At 38.0% G+C, this 22,481-nt stretch overlaps 2 protein-coding genes across 3 annotated transcripts; one reads left to right on the top strand and one right to left on the bottom strand.

The window, feature by feature from the left end:
* Positions 1–2,936: 2,936 nt before the first annotated feature.
* On the top strand, positions 2,937–8,561 carry LOC120002697 (auxin response factor 4-like). Its single transcript, XM_038851468.1, has 12 exons — positions 2,937–3,821; positions 3,895–3,951; positions 4,164–4,349; positions 4,490–4,574; positions 4,650–4,740; positions 4,949–5,113; positions 5,807–5,926; positions 6,025–6,100; positions 6,753–6,912; positions 7,006–7,748; positions 7,833–8,023; positions 8,181–8,561. Exons 1-12 carry the CDS (start codon positions 3,471–3,473, stop codon positions 8,329–8,331), a joined length of 2,376 nt encoding a protein of 791 aa, XP_038707396.1. The 5' UTR covers positions 2,937–3,470; the 3' UTR covers positions 8,332–8,561.
* A 1,579-nt stretch (positions 8,562–10,140) lies between these two features.
* LOC120002049 (E3 SUMO-protein ligase SIZ1-like) lies at positions 10,141–22,257 on the bottom strand. 2 transcript variants are annotated; one of them, XR_005469088.1, is made up of 18 exons: positions 22,037–22,257; positions 21,787–21,902; positions 21,343–21,423; positions 20,541–20,583; positions 19,319–19,391; positions 18,947–19,109; positions 17,832–17,962; positions 17,368–17,436; positions 16,665–16,752; positions 16,498–16,573; positions 16,247–16,320; positions 15,911–16,018; positions 14,184–14,345; positions 12,855–12,959; positions 12,696–12,776; positions 11,387–12,602; positions 10,704–11,070; positions 10,141–10,620 (listed from the first exon to the last, which is right to left on the bottom strand). XR_005469088.1 is itself a non-coding variant. In XM_038850611.1 (17 exons), the coding sequence occupies exons 2-17, from the start codon at positions 21,808–21,810 to the stop codon at positions 10,931–10,933; spliced, it is 2,634 nt and encodes an 877-aa protein (XP_038706539.1). In that variant the 5' UTR covers positions 21,811–21,902; positions 22,037–22,257; the 3' UTR covers positions 10,141–10,930. The 2 variants fall into 2 exon arrangements, 1 of the variants encoding a protein (XP_038706539.1); XM_038850611.1 differs by having other exon boundaries at positions 10,141–11,070.
* Between the last annotated feature and the right edge of the window lie 224 nt (positions 22,258–22,481).

The following is a 22,481-nucleotide window of genomic DNA, read 5'->3' as shown; positions in this document are numbered from 1 at the left end:
AACAACTCGCTGGCTAGTGCGCCCTGCCGGAATTAGACAGGTTAGGAAGTGAAGTCCATTTCATGACGGTCTTTTAAACTTTAATGCATTTTGTAGAGATATGAACGTGAGATCACATTCTTTTTTTTCTTTTTTTTTGTAAGGCCATCACATTCTTGGTTAGTGCTATTCCATAGTCATGAAATGTGACAAGACAAGTTGTGGGTTGTAACATTATTTTAGTACGATATTTGTTTTCGAGTAAGAAATTAAGGTCTACTTTTGCTTTTAATGAAATTGTTCATTGTTTTACTGAAAATAACTTCCAACTGTGGGAGTAATTTCATAGTTGACCAAAATTTACTGATAATGTCCGAAACAAAACCAACCATGATGACAGTAGAACATAGCTTTTTTAAGTATCGATTATTTAATCTTAATGTTCTTGAAAAAGTTCAATTAAACAATCATCACTTTTTAAATTTTTATAGTTTACATAAATATTCTTACATACAATGACATATTAACAATTAAATTAAAAATTAAAAATAAATAATTTTTACATATTTAATTAGAGACTACTAAATTTACACCAAAATTTTACAAAGGAAAAAAAATAACAACAGGATATCATTTTTCTGAAAGAAGAACAACACAGACTGTAGTTTTTTTGGAATAAAAACAACATAGTATTGTCGTTTTTCTTAAAACAACATGGCATGTCGTTTTTCTAGAAGAAAAACCACACGACCCTACCAATTTCTGAAGAGATTACAAATCGACAAAAGATGTCATTTTTTGAGAAAAAAATGACGGATGGTATCTTTTTTTTAACAGATAATCAACACGATGTTACCGTTTTATAACCCTAGAAACGAACCTGGTGTGTCGATTTTTATTTCAGCCATATTCTAACCATAAATCGCCCAAAATTTAACAACTACACACACTCACTCATGCTATACACAGAAATCGACAAACTCACATGTCCAATTTGAGAGATTTCATTAGATATAGAAATATTTAGGAGATCATTCACAAGACCTTACCTCTCTTCTAAAGTTTTTTAACGTTGATAACGATAAATTTTTGGTCATCTACTTTAAGGTTTTGGACGTCAATTTAGGTGCGGGAAATCGGTGGTAGCTGGAGTCCCAACATGGGGAAATTGATAAGAGACTTGAAGTTTGAATGTGTGTAAACTTAACACTAATACTTATAATATTGTATAAAACAAGGGTAATTTAGTCTGTTCATTACAAATTTGTGTGTAGACTTATAAATTTATGGTGTAAACTTATCATGTGTAAAGAGTGGTGTAGAGATAGTAGATTAGTGGTATGTAAATAAAATTGATCCTCAACAAATAGCAAGTGGGCCTACTAGCAAGGGTTAGAATGGGGTAATTTTAGTCACACCCCGGTTTTTTCTAAAGATACCCCAATCTAAGTTGACCATCCATTGTAAAAATCAGTTGACGGGGTGTCTTTAGAAAACATCGGGGTGTGATTAAAGCTACCCGTTAGAATGGGCAGCAAAAAGCCCATTTGGACGGAGGCAAAAGTTCGATTGACGAAGAAGCCCAGCCCGAATGCTGACGACGATCGAGGCGTGAGAGAGAATGTATGTGGTGGGGGCCACAAAGCAGCGCCAAAGGCGCAGGCCAACCGATAGCATCGCTCTCTCCGTTAATTAGCCCCACACGCTCCATCTACTTGCCTACGTATCGCGTGAACAACATGTCAACACATACATTTTATGTCCTCCATATTTTGTCCATTTAAAAAAGCATAAAACATATTTTGGGTGGGATTATTTTTCTCCACGACAATCAAAATAAAAAATGAAATTATGTTTGAACTCTATTGATAATATATGTAAAATAAAAATAAACATCCTTAGACTAAATAATAAATTTTACACTAGCAGAGTCGAGAAGGGGATTTTACAGAGGCAAAAAGGATCATAGTTCTGTTTCATTAAAAAAAAAAATGAATTTCTAAGGTAAAATTAAATATGATTTTTTAAAGATTCTGTTAATTATAACATATTTGTCTCTAATTTGCTTTTTTTTTTTTAATGCATGGATATCACGCGCCGCAGTAGAGATTAGGGGCGGCATCTTCGGGAAATTTAGGAAGGAACAGATTGACGAGACTTGAGAGTATAAAGGAGAGAACTGTTGGGTCTCTCTCTGAGTCACTGAGTCCCAACAACTAACAACTCGCCCATGATAGTTGCTGCCAAACTCTCGAGGACCCCATTTTTGATTGACAACTCTCTCTAAACTCTACTGTACCCTCCTTGTCTGTCTCCTCTCATATGTCAACTCAAAACTCAATAATAATAATAATAATAATAATTAATAATATAACTGAAATAGATAATGAGATCACCTATACAAATGGTCCACCATTTAAATCTTACTTTAAAAATTCACAAACTAACTTTGTATAAAATATCTGTGACAAATTAAAAAAAAAAATCCAGATTCAAATTCTAAAGCTATGATTGAGTTCATCTAGTTTTCTTCCTGTTTTTCCTAGTGTGTTTTACCATAATCTGGGACAGGTTCGTGAACCAGGTTGAAAAAGAGACTTTTATTGGGGTCAAATGGAAAGCTAGTTTGATAGATGACTTGAGCTCCAAAAGAGGTATACATATGCATTGCTCACTATTGTGAAAAAAGTTGATTGTGCGTTTGTTAAAATGCTTAACTGAGTATTTATGAACAGAGTGATTTTTAGTTTCCCTGACCAAATTCCATTGCTTGTTTCATAAAATGAAATCAATTGAATGAAAAATCCTATTTTTGTCTTGGTGAGGGCGAGGCTTCACCAACATTGAACAAATTGTCATTAATAAAAAATAAATTAGATATAAGAAAACCTAAGGCAAAGGTAAAGGCAAAGGTGAAAGAAGGTGGAGGGTGGGGTTCTCTACTTGTCTTTGCCTGTCCCCCACACACAGCACAAGACTCTCTCTCTTCCCTCTCTCCATCTGTAACAGTCCAAGTCCAAAAGCCACCACCACCACATTAGCTTTTCTTTTTCTTTTTCCCCTTTTGTTTTCTGTGCTTCTTATGTCTGCTGCTTCTGCTCCCTCTCATCAGTACCTGCAAATGGGCGAGGAATCATACTTTGAATTTCTTGTTATTATATGATACCCCCCCTCTCTATCCTTCTTTTCTTCATCAACTTTTGGCATTCTGGCTCCAAACATGCCCTTCTTGTTGTTTTCTCCTCTTCTAATTGCGTTCTCCTCCTGTTTTTGCTTTGTGGGTTAGCCTTGATTTGACCTCATTTTCCAATTATGTATAGATTTTTATTCTCTAGCTTTTGAATGCCCTTGAATACTCTCATCCTCCCCTTCTGTTTTGTTTTCTTTATTTACTACTTTGAGAAAAAGAGGGGAAATTGACATTTTTTGTCGCTGGGTTGGTTATGGTTGAACTGGTATTGAACCCATACTGATAACCTGACTGGGGTTTCATGGAAATTGATCTGAATCATGCAGTGACTGAGGTGGAGAAGAATGCACTCTGTAATGGGGACTGTGAAAAAGGTAGCGGTAGTTGTGTCTGCTGCTGCTTGTCCTCTTCATCCTCTTCATGTTCCACCCATTCATCTCCGTCTTCTGTGTCTTCTTCACTTTATTTGGAGCTTTGGCATGCTTGCGCTGGCCCTCTTACTTCACTGCCAAAGAAAGGGAATGTCGTTGTTTACTTCCCACAAGGGCACTTGGAACAGCTTGCCTCTTCCTCGCCCTTCTCTCGCGTGGAATTGCCCACCTTTGACCTCCCACCGCATATCTTTTGCAGGGTTGTGAATGTCCATTTGCTTGTAAGTATTTATTGAGTTTTTGCATCTTTGAATTAGCTTCTTTTTGCTGTAACAAGATTTATTTCTCATACAGGCTAATAAGGAGAACGATGAGGTCTACACGGGACTTACCTTGCTTCCTCTCCCAGAGGTATGTTTTCAAGCTAGGATTTTTGGTTTCATTGTGAATAGCTATAATTAGAGTTATTAACTGGGGATATTTGTTTTTTTCTTGTTATTTTATTAGGCGGTTAGCAGTTTATGTCTAGAAAAAAATTTGCTTTTAGAATATTCTTTCTGTTTAGGATGTGGCGTAGTTTGTGTATGCAGATAATGATGTTGTGAATCTTGGTTGTTGTGTAGCTGATAGGGCAGAATTTAGAGGGTAAAGAGCTTAAAGATTTTGGTCTGGATGAGGAGGCAGGTGAAGAATTGCCTAGTAAACAAACCTCTCACATGTTCTGCAAGACACTAACGGCTTCTGATACCAGCACCCATGGAGGGTTCTCTGTTCCTCGTAGAGCTGCTGAAGACTGTTTCCCTCCTCTGGTGTGCTTTATGCTCTTATTTTTATCCCCCATTCCCCTCATTGATTGATTAATTACACGAAAATATGGTTTTTTTTTCCATTGTTATACGATAATAGACAGGCATAGGTTGTGAACATGATGGTTTGTCCTTTGTTGTAGGATTATAAGCAGCAGAGACCCTCTCAAGAGCTTGTTGCCAAGGACCTGCATGGAGTAGCTTGGAAATTTCGACATATTTATCGAGGTAGTTTGATAGAATTCTGATGTCTACTTTGCTGGTAGTGAAGGTTGATACTGTTCAATGTTTTCGTCTTTGCAGGTCAACCAAGACGTCATCTGCTTACTACAGGATGGAGTATTTTTGTCAATCAAAAAAATCTTTCGTCAGGGGATGCAGTTCTCTTTCTGAGGTAGCATGGATAAATGATATTCCCATACGCATATATGCATGACATGCAGCATTCCACTATATTTTCTTCCCATTGGAATTGATTTCGGAAAAACCACCTTTCATTTAGTCCTTAGCCATTAGAGAAAAAGGAGTAATAATGAAGAAATAAGAAGAGTTGAAGTTGGGAATACGAACAGCTTACTTTTATTATTTTATTGTTACTTTAGGGGTGAAGACGGAGAGCTGAGGTTGGGAATAAGAAGAGCTGTTCGGCCTACGAATGGTCTTCCTGATTCTCTTATTAGCAAGCAGAATTCATATCCTGGCGTTTTTTCTCAAGTAGCTAATGCCCTATCCACCAAGAGCAATTTTCAGGTTTTCTACAGTCCAAGGTATCAGTAGTGGCCATTAGGGCTTCTTTCTTTATGAAAATTAGAGCATCAATACTCTTATTCTCCTATTCGGTCTATGCTACATTGTATTCACTTAATTTCTGTAAATGGTACTTGCACTTCTGTGGGAGTGGCTATGGGATAATGAATCTAATTGAGTTGGCATAGTTCAAGATCAAGCCACAATCTACGTCATCACATAAAATGAGTGTTCACCGAGTTGCGGCAGAAGTATCCAAATTGGTGATAAACTCATTGAGTTACCAGAATAGTATGTTTATTAGACATTATATAGTAATGTGAGAAGTACAACTTCAGAAAGCAAAGAGTAAAGAGAGAACAAATTACTTTTTTTTATGCGATCCAACTAGAATCACTCACATTTTTTGGGGTATGGAAATAATCATCTTGAGTTGAATTGAATTATTTACCATTTAAAGTTACCAAGAGAGAATCAGAAAAAAGAAATCTAGTAGAATTGAAAAGTGTAGTGCTCAAGGCTTCCAGAGGGACTACAAATAGCAATTTACATTTTATGTGAAGTAATAGATGTTTTGTGAATTGTGTCCATGGATTGTTCGCTGCATTATAATTCATTCATTTTTTTTTGGAACTCAGTTGACATTTCAGGTCTGACATATAGTTGATGAGAAAAGAAATTTGTAAGTTGCTTAAAATTGCTGGTAAATGCAGGGCCAGTCATTCCGAGTTTATCATACCCTACCAAAAATATTTGGGAAGTATCAAAAGCCCTGTTTGTATTGGAGCAAGATTCAAAATGAGATTTGAGATAGATGATTCCCCAGAACGAAGGTCTGTCTATTTGATCAAATAGGTGGATTAAAAGTATCGTTTAACTTCTAGTGCTTTCCCTTCTTTTCATTTCGTGAGCTCAAAGTTCTTTCTTGTAGGTTTACTGGTGTAGTGACTGGAGTAAGTGACTCGGATCCCTATAGGTGGCGTAACTCCAAATGGAGATGCTTATTGGTGAGCTTCATAGTTTTTCTCCAATGACCTGGGAATGTGGTGTTTACTATATTCTGTTCCATCTGCTTCCATTTCATCTTTGGGGGGTCTCGTTTAATGTTCATTGCTTCATTTGCCACCCCACCATAGTCAGCTTCTGCAAGTTCATTTTGTTCTCAGCATATCATTTCTATTCGTTTCTGATGTACTACTTTGCCATTGATGCATAGCTGATTGGCATCTTCATATAACGGACAATCCTTTCTGTTTGAATAGTCATATTTTCTTATATCATATAGCATTGATTGTTCAAAAAAAAGAAGGTCTATCAACATCAAGTGGGTTGTCATGGAGCCAACTGGATGATATAAACCTAGAAGAGTATCCTTTTTATCATATGATGTGATTATCTGAACACTGAGAGTTGCTTTAGGAGTTTGGGAACCATTCAGCACTTAATTGTCCCGGCCCATCCAAATTGGCAGTTTTTTATGCATGACTTTGGAAGCATCATCATTGTGAAACTCGTTGATAGTCTTTGTTGCATCACATTCTATCAATCTAAAAATACTTTTGGTTTCATTCAGTATTGAGGAAATGACTATTATCAAAACTGATTATTCTATCATGGGAATAACTTTGTTTAAAACATGCTTGTCTAAATTCATAACAGGTAGGATGGGATGAAAATATTGTGAGTGATCGCCAAGAACGAGTTTCCCCGTGGGAAATTGAGCCGTCCATTTCTCTCCCACCCTTGGGCTTTCAGTCTTCCCCTAGACTGAAGAAATTGCGGACAATGTCATCTACCTCGACTGAGAACCTCATAACTGGTATAAAGTTCACCATTCAGATAACAACATTTGATCCCTATTAGCCATACTTGCTAATTCATGCAGAGTTCTTAACTGTATGTCTTGTGGCAGGAGGTGGCGGGGTTTTGGACTTTGAGGAGTCTGTAAGATCCTCTAAGGTCTTGCAAGGTCAAGAAAATTTATGTCTTGTATCACCTATACATGGCTGTGATACAGGCAACAAACCATTGGATTTTGAGATGCGATCTGCTGCAAATCAAAATCCTGCTTCTACTGCAACAGATAAAGCTAATATTGGTGAGTTCATGAAGGTTCGTTTCAACACGTTCCCAAGCTTTGTGGAATCTGAGAGGTTTCCAAAGGTCTTGCAAGGTCAAGAAATATGCCCATTGAGACCCCTGACTGGAAAAGCTAATTTCAGCCTGAGTGGATGGGGGAACCCCGACTTTGGTTGCAATTCTTTTAGAATGTGTCAAGCAAGCAAACCTTCCTTCTTCCCATTAGCACCAGAAAGACTTCAAAATATGTATTACCCATATAGCGACGTATTTAAACCAAGCCAAGATCACAAAATTTGCTCTTATGCAAACAAATTCCCAAAAGAAAATGTCCAGCTCTATCCACCTTCTACCGAACCTGGTGGTACTGTGGACAAAGTCAGGAAGCCAAATCTGTTAAATGAGGAGCCGCTGGAAAATATTTCTGCTTCTCCTGCTGTAGAGACACACCTGAGAAAGCAAAAGGCTGAAAATTTCAATGAGAGTAGGAATGGCTTCAGTCTTTTCGGGTTTCAATTGACTGCAGAGACGCCTTCTACAAACTCACAAAGCTCTGGTAAGAGGAGTTGCACAAAGGTAAGCTATATTAGCAGCTAAGCTAGAACATACATTGCCACACTCATATTTTCTTCCATTCTTGATGTCTTGAACTTATGGTAGGTCCACAAGCAGGGCAACATGGTGGGAAGAGCTATTGATCTCTCAAAACTGAATGGCTATGATGATCTACGGAGTGAACTCGAACGACTATTCTGCATGGAAGGCCTTTTGCAAGATCCTGTAAAAGGATGGCGCGTCTTGTACACAGACAGTGAGAATGACATAATGGTCGTTGGAGATGACCCATGGCGGTAAGCTGATGAAAATTAACCTTTCCTTGTCTACCATTTGATACTAAGATCATGGTCTGTGTTGCTTTAAACATTCCTTTGTCTTTTTAACTTAAAGATCAATTATTCTCCCTTGGGCGTTCTTAGGTAAGAAGAGTGAGCTTTTCCTGTTTTGCAGTGAGTTTTGCGATGTGGTGTCTAAGATCCACATATATACTCAGGAAGAGGTGGAGAAGATGACCATTGGTATGACCGGTGAAGATACTCAAAGCTGTCTGGAACAGGCACCAGCGGCAATGGAAGCGTCCAAATCGTCATCTGTTGGCTAGCTAGATTCTTCTCCAACAGTAATAAGGGTTTGAACTCTGAAGTTCTGATTTATTTGTAAGTAGTACGTCGAGCATTGTGTTTCTGAACGCCAAGTGATGGCCTTCTATACTGTGTCTCTATGTATAAATTGTTAAGTATCGTATGTCTGGCTTGGCTTCTAAGGTCTGCACGATATTTTGACTATTTAAGTATTGAAGTATGATTGTCTACCTAGTTAATGGTTTCTTCTCGTCATGTGAAGCAGTTCTGCACCATTCTCGAGGTATTGGGTATTTTTAGAGATGTCAAACGGGCTGGAGATCCGTTGGATGCGAGTATCCCCCTTCACGGGCTGGGCTGAGATTTCCGGCCCACTTGGCCCGCCTAACAATCTCTTTTTTTTTTTGTAGCTTTCTTCTTCGTCGAATTCCGGCACGTTGGATGCTAAGCCCGACCCAGTACTCTCTTCAGATATGATATCCTCAAGTCCACCCGAAGCCTCCATCCTCAAGTCCCTCCTCAAACTCTCTCTATAACACTTCGGCCAAATTAAACGTATCACATATTTACTCCAAGCTCTCTCTCTACAAAAGGAGAGAGAGATTCAAGTTGGGTCTCACCGTCTCAGTCCCTTTCAGTCAGTGATGAATAATTAAACAAGGAGAAAAGTTGAGTCGGTGTTAAAGATGAGAAGCTCTTACAAATCCAATGATGAATCCGGTTAAAGAGTTCTCTTTCAGCGGGGATACTTTCCCATCATTCTTTCGATCCACGTTTACGGTAAGCGAGCAAACATTTGTAAGATCTGATGTGGATTTAAAAGTAATCAAGATAGTTCTGGTTAAGGTTTAGCCTTCAATTTTCAAATAACAATGGCTAGGCCCGTCTGGCCCACAAAACTTCCTGGATGGGCCGGGCCGGTCTACTGTACAAATAAAAAGAAGTTGAGAACTTGGATTGGGATGCTACCGGCCCATTGGGTCTATGCAGCCCGGCTTGCCAATACATGGGCTAGATGACTTCGCTGTACCATGAACTTTTCCCGTTTCCCAGCTACGAACTTCCTTCAGTCCTCTGACGCATGACCATCTCTAATCCCTGAACTCTGAATTCAAACCAAGTTACGACGGATTACAATGTATTATTTCCCGATTAAATTTGCCCCTAACAACTCAAACCCTTCGTTTCTGTAGGAGTGTTCAATGATACATCCCATGCATCGAGTGATACAAATGTCCCACATTGTTTAGATAGGGGACTTATGATCTATTGATAAGTAGAACAAATGTTTTCCTCAATCAGCCGACAAATTTTCTAAGTAATAGTCTATTGAGTTTGTTGGTTACAACTAACCCATATGTAAGAAGTGATTGGACTTGTGTGGTTGATTAAGGAATGTATGTATCTGCTGAACCTGGCCTGGTTCTTAACATCGAGAAAAGGTGATCATGTGCAGAACATGTCCCAACTGTGATAAAGAATGATAATAGTAACAGAACTCAGCTGGTAGTAATTACAACAATAAACAATAATGGTTCAAGTCTGAATATAACGAGAAGTCACATTTAACAAGAAATTAGAGAAGAAAACTATGTGTGAGAGAGAGAGCTTGAGTAAGCTAATACTAATAAAGAAGAATCAAACAGTGATTCCCTGCAAGGAGCAACGAACAAGAGAATCATACTCAATTGATGCTCCAAGTAAAACGGAACTCAATACCACAAATTTCACACTTCATGCAAAGATAGGAGAAGCATACTAAAGCCAAAACGAGAAAAAGATAAAATAACAGCAAACTGCAATGCAATTTCAGTAAAAAGAAAAAGAACCAGAGGGAAGAGGTCTGTTGCTGGATTCATCACCCTGCTTGTCAAGAATAAAATATTCTGTTGTGTTCCAAATTGTACCAATCTGATTTACACTTGCCAACCGGCCTCCAAAGGAATACTGTTTTTAAACATATTTTAGTGACAGCTAGACAGACTTGTACTCTACCAAAGGACTTCCCACCATGTTGCAAATTGAACAAGAAGCCACAAAAGGTCGAAACAAGTCTACCTCAGCTTGTATCTGCAAAATATCATCAATTTCTCTATATATTATCTCCATCTGACCTATACATGCTATTCTGATCTCTAAAGACGTGGTACTGGTGCGCTACTCAATTGGGCCTTACTACATCCAAAGAAACCATCAGTTTTAAATTCCAATGCTGTGATTCTCATAATTAAATAACTATTGTACAATTTACCAGCACCAGACCAGCAGAACTTCGAAGATTTTTGCGAGGGGAGGTGCTTGTTGTGGACCTGATAAAACCAATGGTGTCAGAAACACCACTTAGATAGGGGCACTGCATAATGGAAAAGGATGCAGAAGCCCTGCAACTCACCAATTAAAAGAAAAATTAGTTCTGCACGTTTAAAAGGATATCCTTTCTGTGGTTCTGCTATTTATGCCTTGCACTTAATTGGGAGACTTCAAAAGTCACAAGGACCTGAATCTTGGTCAATTTCCTTTCACTGCCACATAAAAACCTGGGGATATCTCCAGCGGATGTCTTCTGTCCAAAGAAACTCAAGAGAGCAACAGTTCTCACCAAACTATGTTATATTTCCTCTACTCAGAATCCGAGTCAATGGAAAGATATAGCCTTTGCCTTACTGAACGTTTTTGGCGAGGAAATGAGAAAGGGCTATCTGACCTTTGCCGACTTGCTTTCTCATTTCTACTATCATTCATGCCAAGGAGCAGCGACGCTGCGAAAAGGGAAATAATCAGCCAAAAATATGGAACAGATAAAGACCAACTAATACAACATATTACAAATCAGTTGTGGACAAGTTACACCTGGCTCTCACCCACAGGTAAATAGATGATAAGAATAATCACCATGAATCTAAAATCAAAAGCACATTCAAACTCCTCATAAAAATAAATGGACGAAAGGCTCATCTACATTATACTAGAAAAAAACATTCCAAAAATATTTCACTCCGAAAAAATATTTGCACATCAAAGTCATTTCACTGCTAGAAACAAGTAAAGAGAACTTGGAAGAGAACATGAACGAACCAGTTTCAGCCAAAGAATCCATGGCACCTTCTATGGATGGCAATTGCTGTCTTGAATTCACTCCATTCAAAGTAGGCGACTCACCGTGACCACCAGAGGTCCCACCCCCAAGTCTAAGCGAGATCCAATCATCAGTGCGTATACCATTTGACACATCAGGTTGACCTCTCAAATCAGTCTGTGGCGAAGCATCTGAAGGCCTGGTTGGGAGAAAAATTTGAAGAGATGGATCATCACCCCCAAATGCCAAGGGATTATCAACCAAGCCATCATTCATGCCTGTATCAGTACGACCAACAGAATAATCTGGGACTAAAGGAGCAGAACCCAAGGTAGTCCCTGGTGCTAAACTGTAGCCATTAATTGATGGGGGGCAATTGATAGAACCATGCTGCAAATCAACCAAGCCATCTGCCTCTGAACTAAATAACTGAAACCTGGGGCCTGATTGGGTTCCAGGAGGTAAAGGCCAGAGTGCCATCCCAAATTCATCATCAGTTACACTGTAAAGACCCATACAAGAATTCGCACCAGGTCCAAGACTAGAATCTTCTGAATAGGGATCAGCAATCCCTGGAGGTGGTACCAAAAAATTTGACTCACCAGCATCAGTTTGATTATTATTATAGACTGCTCCAGAAGATATTAATATGTCATTTTCATTGTCAGAATCACTAAGAACAATAACTTCCGCATCTCCTGCTGCCGCAGAAGGGTTCCTGTCAGTAAATCCATAGGCTGAATCTAAATTCAGAGGTAAAGAATCAAGTTCAATCCCATTGGTTGGAAAATCAATATTCTCTCTGCCATCCTGATTTACACTTGGATCTTCACCATCCCGACCACTTCCAGTGGCACTGCTACTCATTGGGATAACTTTCTGCTCGTAGTTTAGAAAATTTTCATGCAATCTATTACCAGAAGATGATGCATTCATATCTTCAGGTTTGCTCACTTCCCAAATACCATTGCGATTCTTCCTGATTCCAAGTTTCAAACCAATATGACCTTCTGAAACACCTTCTTGTCTGATCGGCTTTGACATTTCCATTTTTGTTTTAAGTTCACCAGTAGAGACACAGAGCGAACCGTCAGGAGCGTGCCATTGTGTAAGCTCCCCGAGCTCCCTATGTTCACTTTCATTTCTCGTCTTTGCATGCCAAGACCCATCAGGCTTCACCTCAATCTCTGCCACATCTTCACCACAATGCTTCATCTATACCACCAAAACAAACCATGATAAAACGAATGAGATAAAGCAATGTTCATAGAAGTCGAGCAAATCAATAGGCCGTACAATAAGATCTACCTTAGATGTGATTCGATTGAAATATGGATCGATGATAATATATTCCAATGAATAATTCTTTAGACAAATGGGGCACTGCCACTGCAACCAGAGCAATGTTTTTGTCGGAAGACACAAATAAAATTATAGAGCATAATTGATAAATCTTCAGTAGCTTGCCTTCCTAGATCGCTGGTTAAGCTCCACAAAAACTTCAAGATCAAAACAGCCCATATGAACACAAGGTTTAAACCTCCCTGCAACCTTCATTCTGGAGCCACTCATCTGCATGGGGAAGCAGATGCAAATTAGCTACTTAAATAGTCATAGCGACTGACACCAACGGATTGAACAAATACAAGACAGAAAGTCTCGCACTGGCTGCACTCAAGAAAACACTGCAACTCAAAGTTTATTCAGACACACGAATTTCAAGAATTAGATAAAGAAGTCTCCTTATCTAGCAGAATCAACCCACAACCAAAAACTTGCTCATCATCATCACCTTTATAATAATTGGCGTTGGCCACACAAATCCATAAGAGAAATCAATTTGAATCCACATATTTGCCTTCCGTTTCTATGAAAAGCATTCACTAATGCCCCCCCTTTTTGGGAGTGCAATACTCCCCACTAGTCTTATAGAGCACATATCCTTGATACTTCTATCCATGCCTTTCTTGGTCTCCCTCTTCTCTTTTTTTTTTGGCATCTTATTCTCAATTGGTGGTTCTCCTGTCTCAGATCTATTAAGCTTGTTTCTCATCTCATCCCACAAATGAAACAGATGTTATAGCATTAAAACAAGAACCCCCCCTTTTTTCCCCTCTTGAACATCAGTTAAGAGCACATCCACAAAATCATAAGTCCAACACCAAACTTCATAAGCACATCTCTGACACTACAAATCCATTATAAAGGAACAGCTACTAATTGGCCATAAACAAACTCTTTTGTTCCCCATAATCACCGGAATTATGTACAACCCTCAACTGAAAAAGCAGACTACTTTCCCAATTTTTTTTTTTTAAAGAAACTTCAGCTAATAATTAGGTGTCCTGTCTAGAGTTAATGAAGGGGCAGGGGAGGGGGAAAGTCAATTCAACCAAATTAGATGCCAACCATCACTATTCTTGCATTTGCCTCCTGACAATAATAAGACATAAACCAGTATACACACACACAAAAAAAAAAACCAATGTGATATATACACATACTGTAATGTAGTTCCAAACCATAAAAATACAACCCCCAACACTCAATATTCCATTCTTGGAAAAAAAACCTTTTATCACATATTAGCAGTTCTTAATGCAGTGTGCAAATCGTGCATCATTGAACTGTGTGTTGAACAATGGGGCAATCTCCAAAAGCTTTTAAACTAATATAATAATTTAAACAAGGAAAAAATGCATGACATTTCCTCCACATGATTCATTAGAATTGACTGCAAACTAGAGATAAATGGAAGGCTACAGTTCTAAATCAAGTTTGTATGATAAAACTTACAGGACAACGCAGATTCACAGTAAAAGAATCTGCAACAACTTCCACATCACTGTCACTATCAGCATCATCTCCTGCAGTTCCACCACCAACACAACGAACAACACGAGCAAGAGCATCTTCAAAACGCTCCCCATCAGACTCCTTAGGAATCAAGTTGAGGATCTAGAGAATAAAGCAAAGTGTTAAACAAAAACCAGCAAGGATACCTGAAGGACGCAGCGAAGATGAGGGCTTTCCCAGTAACAGCACAAACGTGAGTAGAGATGCAGTAGAAATTTCCATATTGTTTAAAGAAATTCATATTCATAAGACCAATTGAAATGCAAAAGCTGTCTGGTTGAAATATAATTCATTAGTTTGATGCCTAAATGATGCACATATCTAAGGGTCCAACCATCCAGCAAGATTTCAAACAAACATATAAAGTTGACAAAATCAAAATTACGAGCTCCTAAGAGTACAGGGATGGCATCTCCCACCTTAACAAAGTTTAAAAAGCAATGAATTCTATAACAGGTAACAGATATTAAGCTCTGCAGCATAAAATAAATGTATCCCAATATCCACATGGGCAAGACATGTGATCATAAAAACTAAATCCACGAAATTAGCACAAAAGTTAAAGACTACACGCCAAAGTAAACCATAGAGCATGGTACAATATGTAATGTCAAACCAATAAGGAAGAGAGCTAAAAGACAACTGAAAATCAACCTAGCAGAGACAGAAGTGGAAGCAATCGCCCCCCTCCCCCCCCCCCCCCCCCCCCAATTCAAAACAACTATGTCATCCACTACAAAACTGCCCCTGCCTGTTAGTGTGTGAAAAAAAATCCGCCAGCAAATTCAACTGTGAACTTTTCAGCAGTTCAAAATCCTCCGCAGTGTTGTTAAAGGCGAAAGGCGCATGACCCATCAAACGCCTGAGGCGCAAGGCGCGCGCCCGAGCGAAGCTAGGCGAAATAGGGGAAATTTTTTTTCCTTTAAATATAAAGATTTTATCACATTTAATTCTGATCAAATATTAATTAATTCTGAAGGATAATATGATATGAACTTCTGACTAATATAGGTTAAAACTAAATAATATATTAGAAGCAGGAATGCTCATTTTTGAAGAACACGTGTACTAGATTAACAGACACCTAAGCAAATGCTTTGGTTGCTGTAAGCCTGTAAGTCACCAAAAGATAGTGTGCCTTGACACATGGACCTCATTTAGCAATTAGCATTCATGTGATAAAGGCATATAAAGGCTCATTTTTTAGGATTGAGGAACACCATTGATAGACCTGTGATTGCAAAAAATATAGCAAGAAGGGGAGTCAGACACCTATGCAAGTGTTGTTGCTGTAAGTCACCAAAGATGGTGGTCTTGACACGTGGACCTCATTTAGCCTTCATGTGAAGCCATATAATTAGTGGACCTCATTTTGACAATCAAGAAATACTTTTGAAATTAAAAAAAGAGACCATTTTTTACCTCAATTCTCCTAGGCGTCCGCCCGACCAGCCTTGCGCCTGGTCTGAGGCGCGCGCCTAGGCCAGGCCTGGCAAGGCTAGGCGAGGCACCCATGCTGCGCCTCGCCTCACCTGGACCGCCTAGGCACGAGCCCGGCCGCCTCGTGACAACACTGATCCTCCATATAACTATATACATGATAAAAGAAACCGCATAATATAAAAGATTCAATCTCAATTATTCCATTGATGTCGTCATTGAATTACCTGTTGAACAGTTCGCCGTTTTACAATTCTGACACCTAAACAGAATATGCGAGCATCACATCCAGTTAGAGAAATCTTGTTGATACCATCTTTTGTACATGGTGTTATCTGAAAAAAAAGGAAGGAAAATAAACTAAAAAAATAAGAACCCTGTGTTGAAATATTAAACAGAGTAATATAAAGTAACCTCCTTCAATCATAGCATAAATCACATGGGCTCCCACCAACCCGCAAGTAGCAGAGAACAAGATATCATGAAATGGACCCATAGGATGCAAAAACTCCCAACATAAATTCGAAAGCAGAACTTTCATTTTAGAAGGGAAGATGACTCACAATAGGACCATCATCACGACCATTTGCACCTAGTAGTTGTGAGCCCGGTCTATTAGTACCACGAACAGGGACACCTGTAGACACAAATAAGGAAAAATCATAGCTCATACACCAATTGGTGTTTTATTCGCTACATTCAGCGACAATCACAGAAGATGTACAACCGAAAACAAAACTCTCAAACTTAAAGAATCAGAAACCAAGCATTTTGGGTTGCTAATATGTAAGCTAATCATCAGTGATAACAATACCGTTGATCTGAAGATCTGCATATTGCGGCCAATGCATCCTAAAAGAAACTTTATCATTTAAGAGCATACACCAAGCCTACAAACATGATAAACCATCAGCCCATTTTATTGAAGGTGTTCTGAAGAAGCAACACATTTCTCATAAATCAGTTCAAAAACAACCAAACCTGAACATCATATTCTTGTTTCGACAATAAATCCTTGTCTGCCCTCGTTAAATGAAATGTTTTCTCCACACACTGCACTGGGTTTGTACTGAAATATTTTGAATATGAAATATTCAAATAATAACTTAGGCACACAAAGAAAAAAAAACATGTACGCAAGACAGCCAAAGAACTTTGACATTAAGATAGCTTAAAGAAGGGAAAAAAATAGCAAAAGGCGAATTGTAGTCCACTAGTCCGCATTGACATTTAGCATATCAATATTACATGCATGAGAACAGAGAAGTAATAGAGCCTTTTCCTCTTATTTAATTGGTTCACCGCCCTTCGTGTTTTTTAAAGGGTCAAATTGGTATTGAAGAACGAGATTCAAGATATAATTGATGTGATTTGACCATGTAACTTCTCTAGTTTGGGTTGTTTGTACTTTGGAAGCATTCTTTAAAGCTGCATGTTGGACAAGACGTAGTATCAGGACAGTACAAATATAAACCTTCCATATGGACATGACTCATAATATCTATTTCATCAGTCAACATTCAATCAACAGCCCAATTAACTGAATCTGTTCTTTCCGGAAAAAAATGCAAAAAAGAGCTCTAGATTCTGCAACAATCCACATCATCCTTGACAACTATGGTAATCAAAGTCATCTACCACATATTAAGGGCAGCAAGTTCTCATGTCGCACAGATGCACTCACCCGTCAGTTGGAATATTTGTTGTAGCCAACTTCACAGGATATAACGGATGTGCTACTGGGACCCAAAAACTGTTAAGAAGAGACACATTCGAACATATTAACGAAGAAAAAAACATTCAATAACTTGCAAACAGAGCATAGGAAAAAATATCACATTACAAGATACTGTCTCCACAAAGCTAACAATAAAGTAAAAACAACTAGTTTAAAGGGGGAAAAAAAATTCAAGATTAAATTCTAAAAAACCAAATATAATAATAATAAGTTGGGACACAAAACTAATTAAGAGGCTCAGTATCTCTATCTAAACTTCTGGAGGCGTAATGAAAGGTATAGAATGCATTATCTGCGAGGAAGCATAAAAATCCTTTCCAAGCCAACCAACAAAGCAACTTTTGGGAAATCATCAGCCAATCAAGAAGAATTTCAAAAACCAACATAAAACACCGTAATACAATACATACGGGTCAGCTCGACTGAGTCGACAGATCTCGCAATAAAATAAGTCAGGGATTTGTGCACCACCCTCCATAGGTTTTTCTGGAATTATGACACAACCAATGTGTTGCCACACATGACATCTTGGATCCTCACACTGCCAAAGATGAAAGCAAGAGCACAACGAATAAGTATGCATTGAAGGACGTCATTACATGCAAGTGTGCACTAATTAAGGGTTTTCAAAGTTATTTATATGGCACAAAAAAAAAGGAAAGGTGAAATAACATAAGAATACATGAATGTCCAAGAGTAGCAAATACCACATGCTCTGCCAAGACATACGAAATATATTCATCATTGACTAACAGCAGCAAGGGCACTCAAAGCCCAAGATTCTCTTTTAGCACATTTTTTACAAGAAAATAATGCAACCCACCAAGAGTATCTTTCGCAGCAATTCAGACTCCAACAGCCCCATAGATTGCCAACCCAGATATCATAGAAATCTTAACATAATTACCACGGCACTTAGAAGTACAAAACTAACATCAGAACATGGTCTCTTGTGAGACACAAACTTCTTCTTTTTTGTCGCAATACATCAATCATGATATAATCTTATGATATCAATTACAAATTTTTGTCACCGCATAAATAAAAAGAAGAAAGTCAATGTAAAATATGAACACAGAACTTTGGCGAAAACATAGTAAATTAGCTAGTCACCTAGTGCTGCCTTGGTTTAGCAGATACCAAAACTAGAGCCAATACAGAAGTGGTACGGAAAGAATGAGTATTTATGTGAGGTTTGCAAACTGGTTGTAAGAGAAAAGACAAATAATATCACCAACTTGGCAAGTTCGTGATTTCTAATGTTCAAAGGGAGCAACGACAAAACTCTTGCTAATGAAAATAAAATTTCATAAAATACACAGAAAAATGCTCTCGGCTTAGAAACATAGAGCAACAAGTCACATATGCAAACACAAATTTAGAAGCCCCACAGCTTCCACATGAGTCCAAATATAACTTCTTTTCTAAAGGAAGGAGACAATAAAACTTAAAATAGATGCGGCAACCAAAAGAGAATGATCAAATATATACACAACATATAACTTTTTTTTATAAGTAATATAACCTTAATCATAGACTCTGTTTCCAATGAACTTCCACAAGGACATCGAACTTTTGTATCTGATTGATAGGGATCATCCGCTTCCCCTTTTACTTTCACATTGCTGCTATCGGAAGTACCTTGACTCTTTGACGCTAAATCAGTGGCCCCAGACACCTGCATTTTTCTGGTGACAAAAACATACTAGGATATCAAATTCAAAGGAGAGGAAGAGCTTGATCCTCACATGCATGAAAGGCAGTACAACAACGTTATACACCAACCAAAATCCAAGTGTGTGAGCGTGTATGAAAGGAGGGAAATCCTATTCTTCGCACACGTTAACACAGAACACCTGAATTCGCCCACATCCGTCGAGTTGTCTATAAGACAAACCTGTGTATATCATCAACTAGTTTCGCCACTGCTTCCTTCCCAGCAGTGCCCCTTTTTGGCCACATCTTGGAAACTACAAATAGTATGGCAAAACATTCAGATAGTTATCCACAAAAAAATCAGAAATATACCTGAACAAAGTTAGAAGCTAACTTATGCAAATATAGACACATAATCATCACACTCCCCAACCAAAACACAAAACAAGCAGATTGGAAGAAGAAGATTAAACCAATTGGAACTAACTTCAGAATAAAAGCAGAGAGAAATGGATAATCCAAATGAAATTCAGTTTGGAAGCACCCATTGAATATTCAACAAGAAGTAAGAAGTTCAATTAAAATTAAAATGTTGAACCTAAGCCTCACCCAACTAGCAAGACTTAGAATGACTAGAACATAATGCTTCTTCAATTCTCAGCAACTACACGGCCAACTCTCCCAAGCGAATCAGACTTCAAATTCCACTTTCCACATATTTGTTATTTCAGAACAGCATAATGATAGGTCTATTACTCACAGGTACGCAAGAAGGAGCAAGAGCATCGGAGGGCAGCAAGTGTAGGGCCAAGATGGAGACAGTTGTAACTTTTTTATTGGCCCATTCTGTTTTGTAACAAACTCTGAGTATTTAGTCTGGCAGAGTTAGTGGTTTGGGCAGTCTGGACTTGAGTGGAGACGTGTTGACTTTTGGAGGTCCTAACTCCTCGAAAGTTAGGTTTATCTTTGTATTTTCGAAACAACTTTCTCTTGTATTTCCTTTCAATAAAATATAGCCACAGTTCTCTGGTTTACAAGTCATCTTTCATTGTTACTGCTGTGGTATTTGTGTTATACTGCTGTGTATCTGCTGTGGTCTATCACATAATAAGGAGGATTGCCTATTTCTATCTTTGGCATACAAAAAAAAAAGTTACTCTCTGCTGGGGGACATTTCCAGTCATAGATGCCCCACTCCTCTGATAAGTTTTATTGATTCTTATTTGTTTTTCTTATTTTCCTTTTTCCTTCAATATGTTACAAAAGATAATAAAAAAAGGTAAAATATTGCCACTGGAAATACCTCATGAAATAAATCAGTAATTAAAAATTTTAACAATGTAGAGATACAGTGGATCACAATAAATGGCTATCCCAGGAAAGAAAAAAAAAATGCCATCTGTACTGAAGAAAAATAAGGCGATGAACAAGCCATCTGTACTGAAGAAAAATAAGGCTATTACCTTGTTCATCAGAAAGAGTTGCTAGTATGCGTTCAATAAGGTCCTACAGAATATAAGAACGAAAAAATAAGCATGAATTTTCACTGAGATATCCCAGTTGAAATTCATAATAATGTAATATAATAAAATTAGCTCATTTTTCATCATATAAATACATTATAAACTGTTGAGAAAGGAGCATAAATCAACGTGGACAAGAGAACAATCAGAAAATGACGAGTTCATGAATATGACTGTAAACAGGTCAATCATATGAGTAAGTCATTTCCGAGAGTTCACATATCTCAAGCCAAACCAAATATATGGCCATTATAACTCAATCCACGTCAACTTAGTCACATTTTTTTTAACAAAGAGTAAAAAAAGTGGTAAAGGCATAAATAGCTTATGCTAGACTACATCAAACAGATATGGTGAGAGCTCCTGCTACCTCAAAAGCCAAGGTTTGGGGGAGATGGTTAAAGGGGAATTGGAGGAGTAATTAAAAAGAAATACAACTCAAAAGTAAAAAAAAAAAAAAAGAAGGCTGATGTATTCTTCTTATAAGTACAATTTGAACCTAACACCAACGCATCCCATCCCATCCTCCGAACCTTGAAGTAGAACATCCTAAAACCAATCAATATCTTGCAATATAAGCCAAGAGAATAGAAAATAAACTAGAAAGAGCTCATACGAAATTCTAACATAATAACTTCCAGATGGAAAGCTCCAAAGACAAAGGACATCATTGCTCAAGAGTATGTCATAAAAGAGGATAACGACCTTAAAAAATGTTAGCAATATACATCCAGCATCTTACCTGCTTCTTTCCCTGCTTTGAGAGACCTAACTGAGTGAGCACATCCTTGAGCTCTTTTATTCGGAAATATGTCAATTTGTCCTACAAAAGAAAGTGCAAGCTGCAGTAAACTCCTTGCATATAGCAAAATAAAAATAAACTACGCCACCTTAGAGTACACAATTCCTAGAGGTTATGACTCTTGAAAACTGGAGAGGCAAAAGGATACAACAGATGTTTATTCCCAAACATATTCTTTTCCTTCACCACTATTTCATTTGAAGAGGAATGAAAGGGAAAAAAAAAATCCCACAGCTTGTTTTCCCTTACTTTATCTTCCAATAAATTCAACTGAAATTACAATCATGCACATACCCGTAGTTTCTAGGAATTCAACACGGCAACGGCAAAAAAATGCACTATTCCCGTGTAGACACATTTACGAGAATAACAGTGAAATATTACCTTGCAACCAGCCGCCAAATCCATCACTCAAACTCCAAAGAATAGCCCAAAAATCAGCAATCAATCTGAAATTGAATCATCGAGCACAGGAAACCAGCTCCAAAACAGCGATCGACCTAATCAGATGAAATCATGTGCAAATTAAATCCCAACCCAAGATCGCGTGATCACAATAAGCAACAGCCAAAATAAAACCCTAAATTCCAGAATAAACGCATCAATGGGAAAACCAAAAATAATTGGTGCTTACGAAGAGATTGCAGTAGTAGAGCGAGAATCGAATTGATAGGGTTTCCAGTGTTTCGATGACTCTCTCAATTTGTGATTCTTCCGATCCTTTTTTGACCGAGAACCACCAGAAGAGTTATTCTCCTATTACAAGTGGCGGACACATCGCCGATTATCAAATCCGGTTTCTTAACCAGAACACGTCCGGGTTCGGTTTCTGTACACTTGCGTCTCCATTGTGATGCACGCGGGTGGCAGGGGCCTGCTGTAATAAAATTACAGCAGGCCCCGCTGTAATGGCATTTTCAGATAAAATTTTTTTTTATTTTATTTTGAAAAAATTATAGATGTGTAGTTTATGATTTAACGAATCCAATGATATATTTTTTGTTCAAAACAAAAATCAAATTCATCGTGATCCAGACATCGAATGTTTTGAGTTTATATCCGACGGTTTAAAATTGTTA

The sequence above is a fragment of the Tripterygium wilfordii genome, chromosome 7 (genome assembly GCF_013401445.1).
Source record: "Tripterygium wilfordii isolate XIE 37 chromosome 7, ASM1340144v1, whole genome shotgun sequence".
NCBI classification, from domain to species: domain Eukaryota; kingdom Viridiplantae; phylum Streptophyta; class Magnoliopsida; order Celastrales; family Celastraceae; genus Tripterygium; species Tripterygium wilfordii.
Note: the sequence above shows the minus strand (reverse complement) of the source record. Positions and strands in the feature narration are given on the sequence as shown.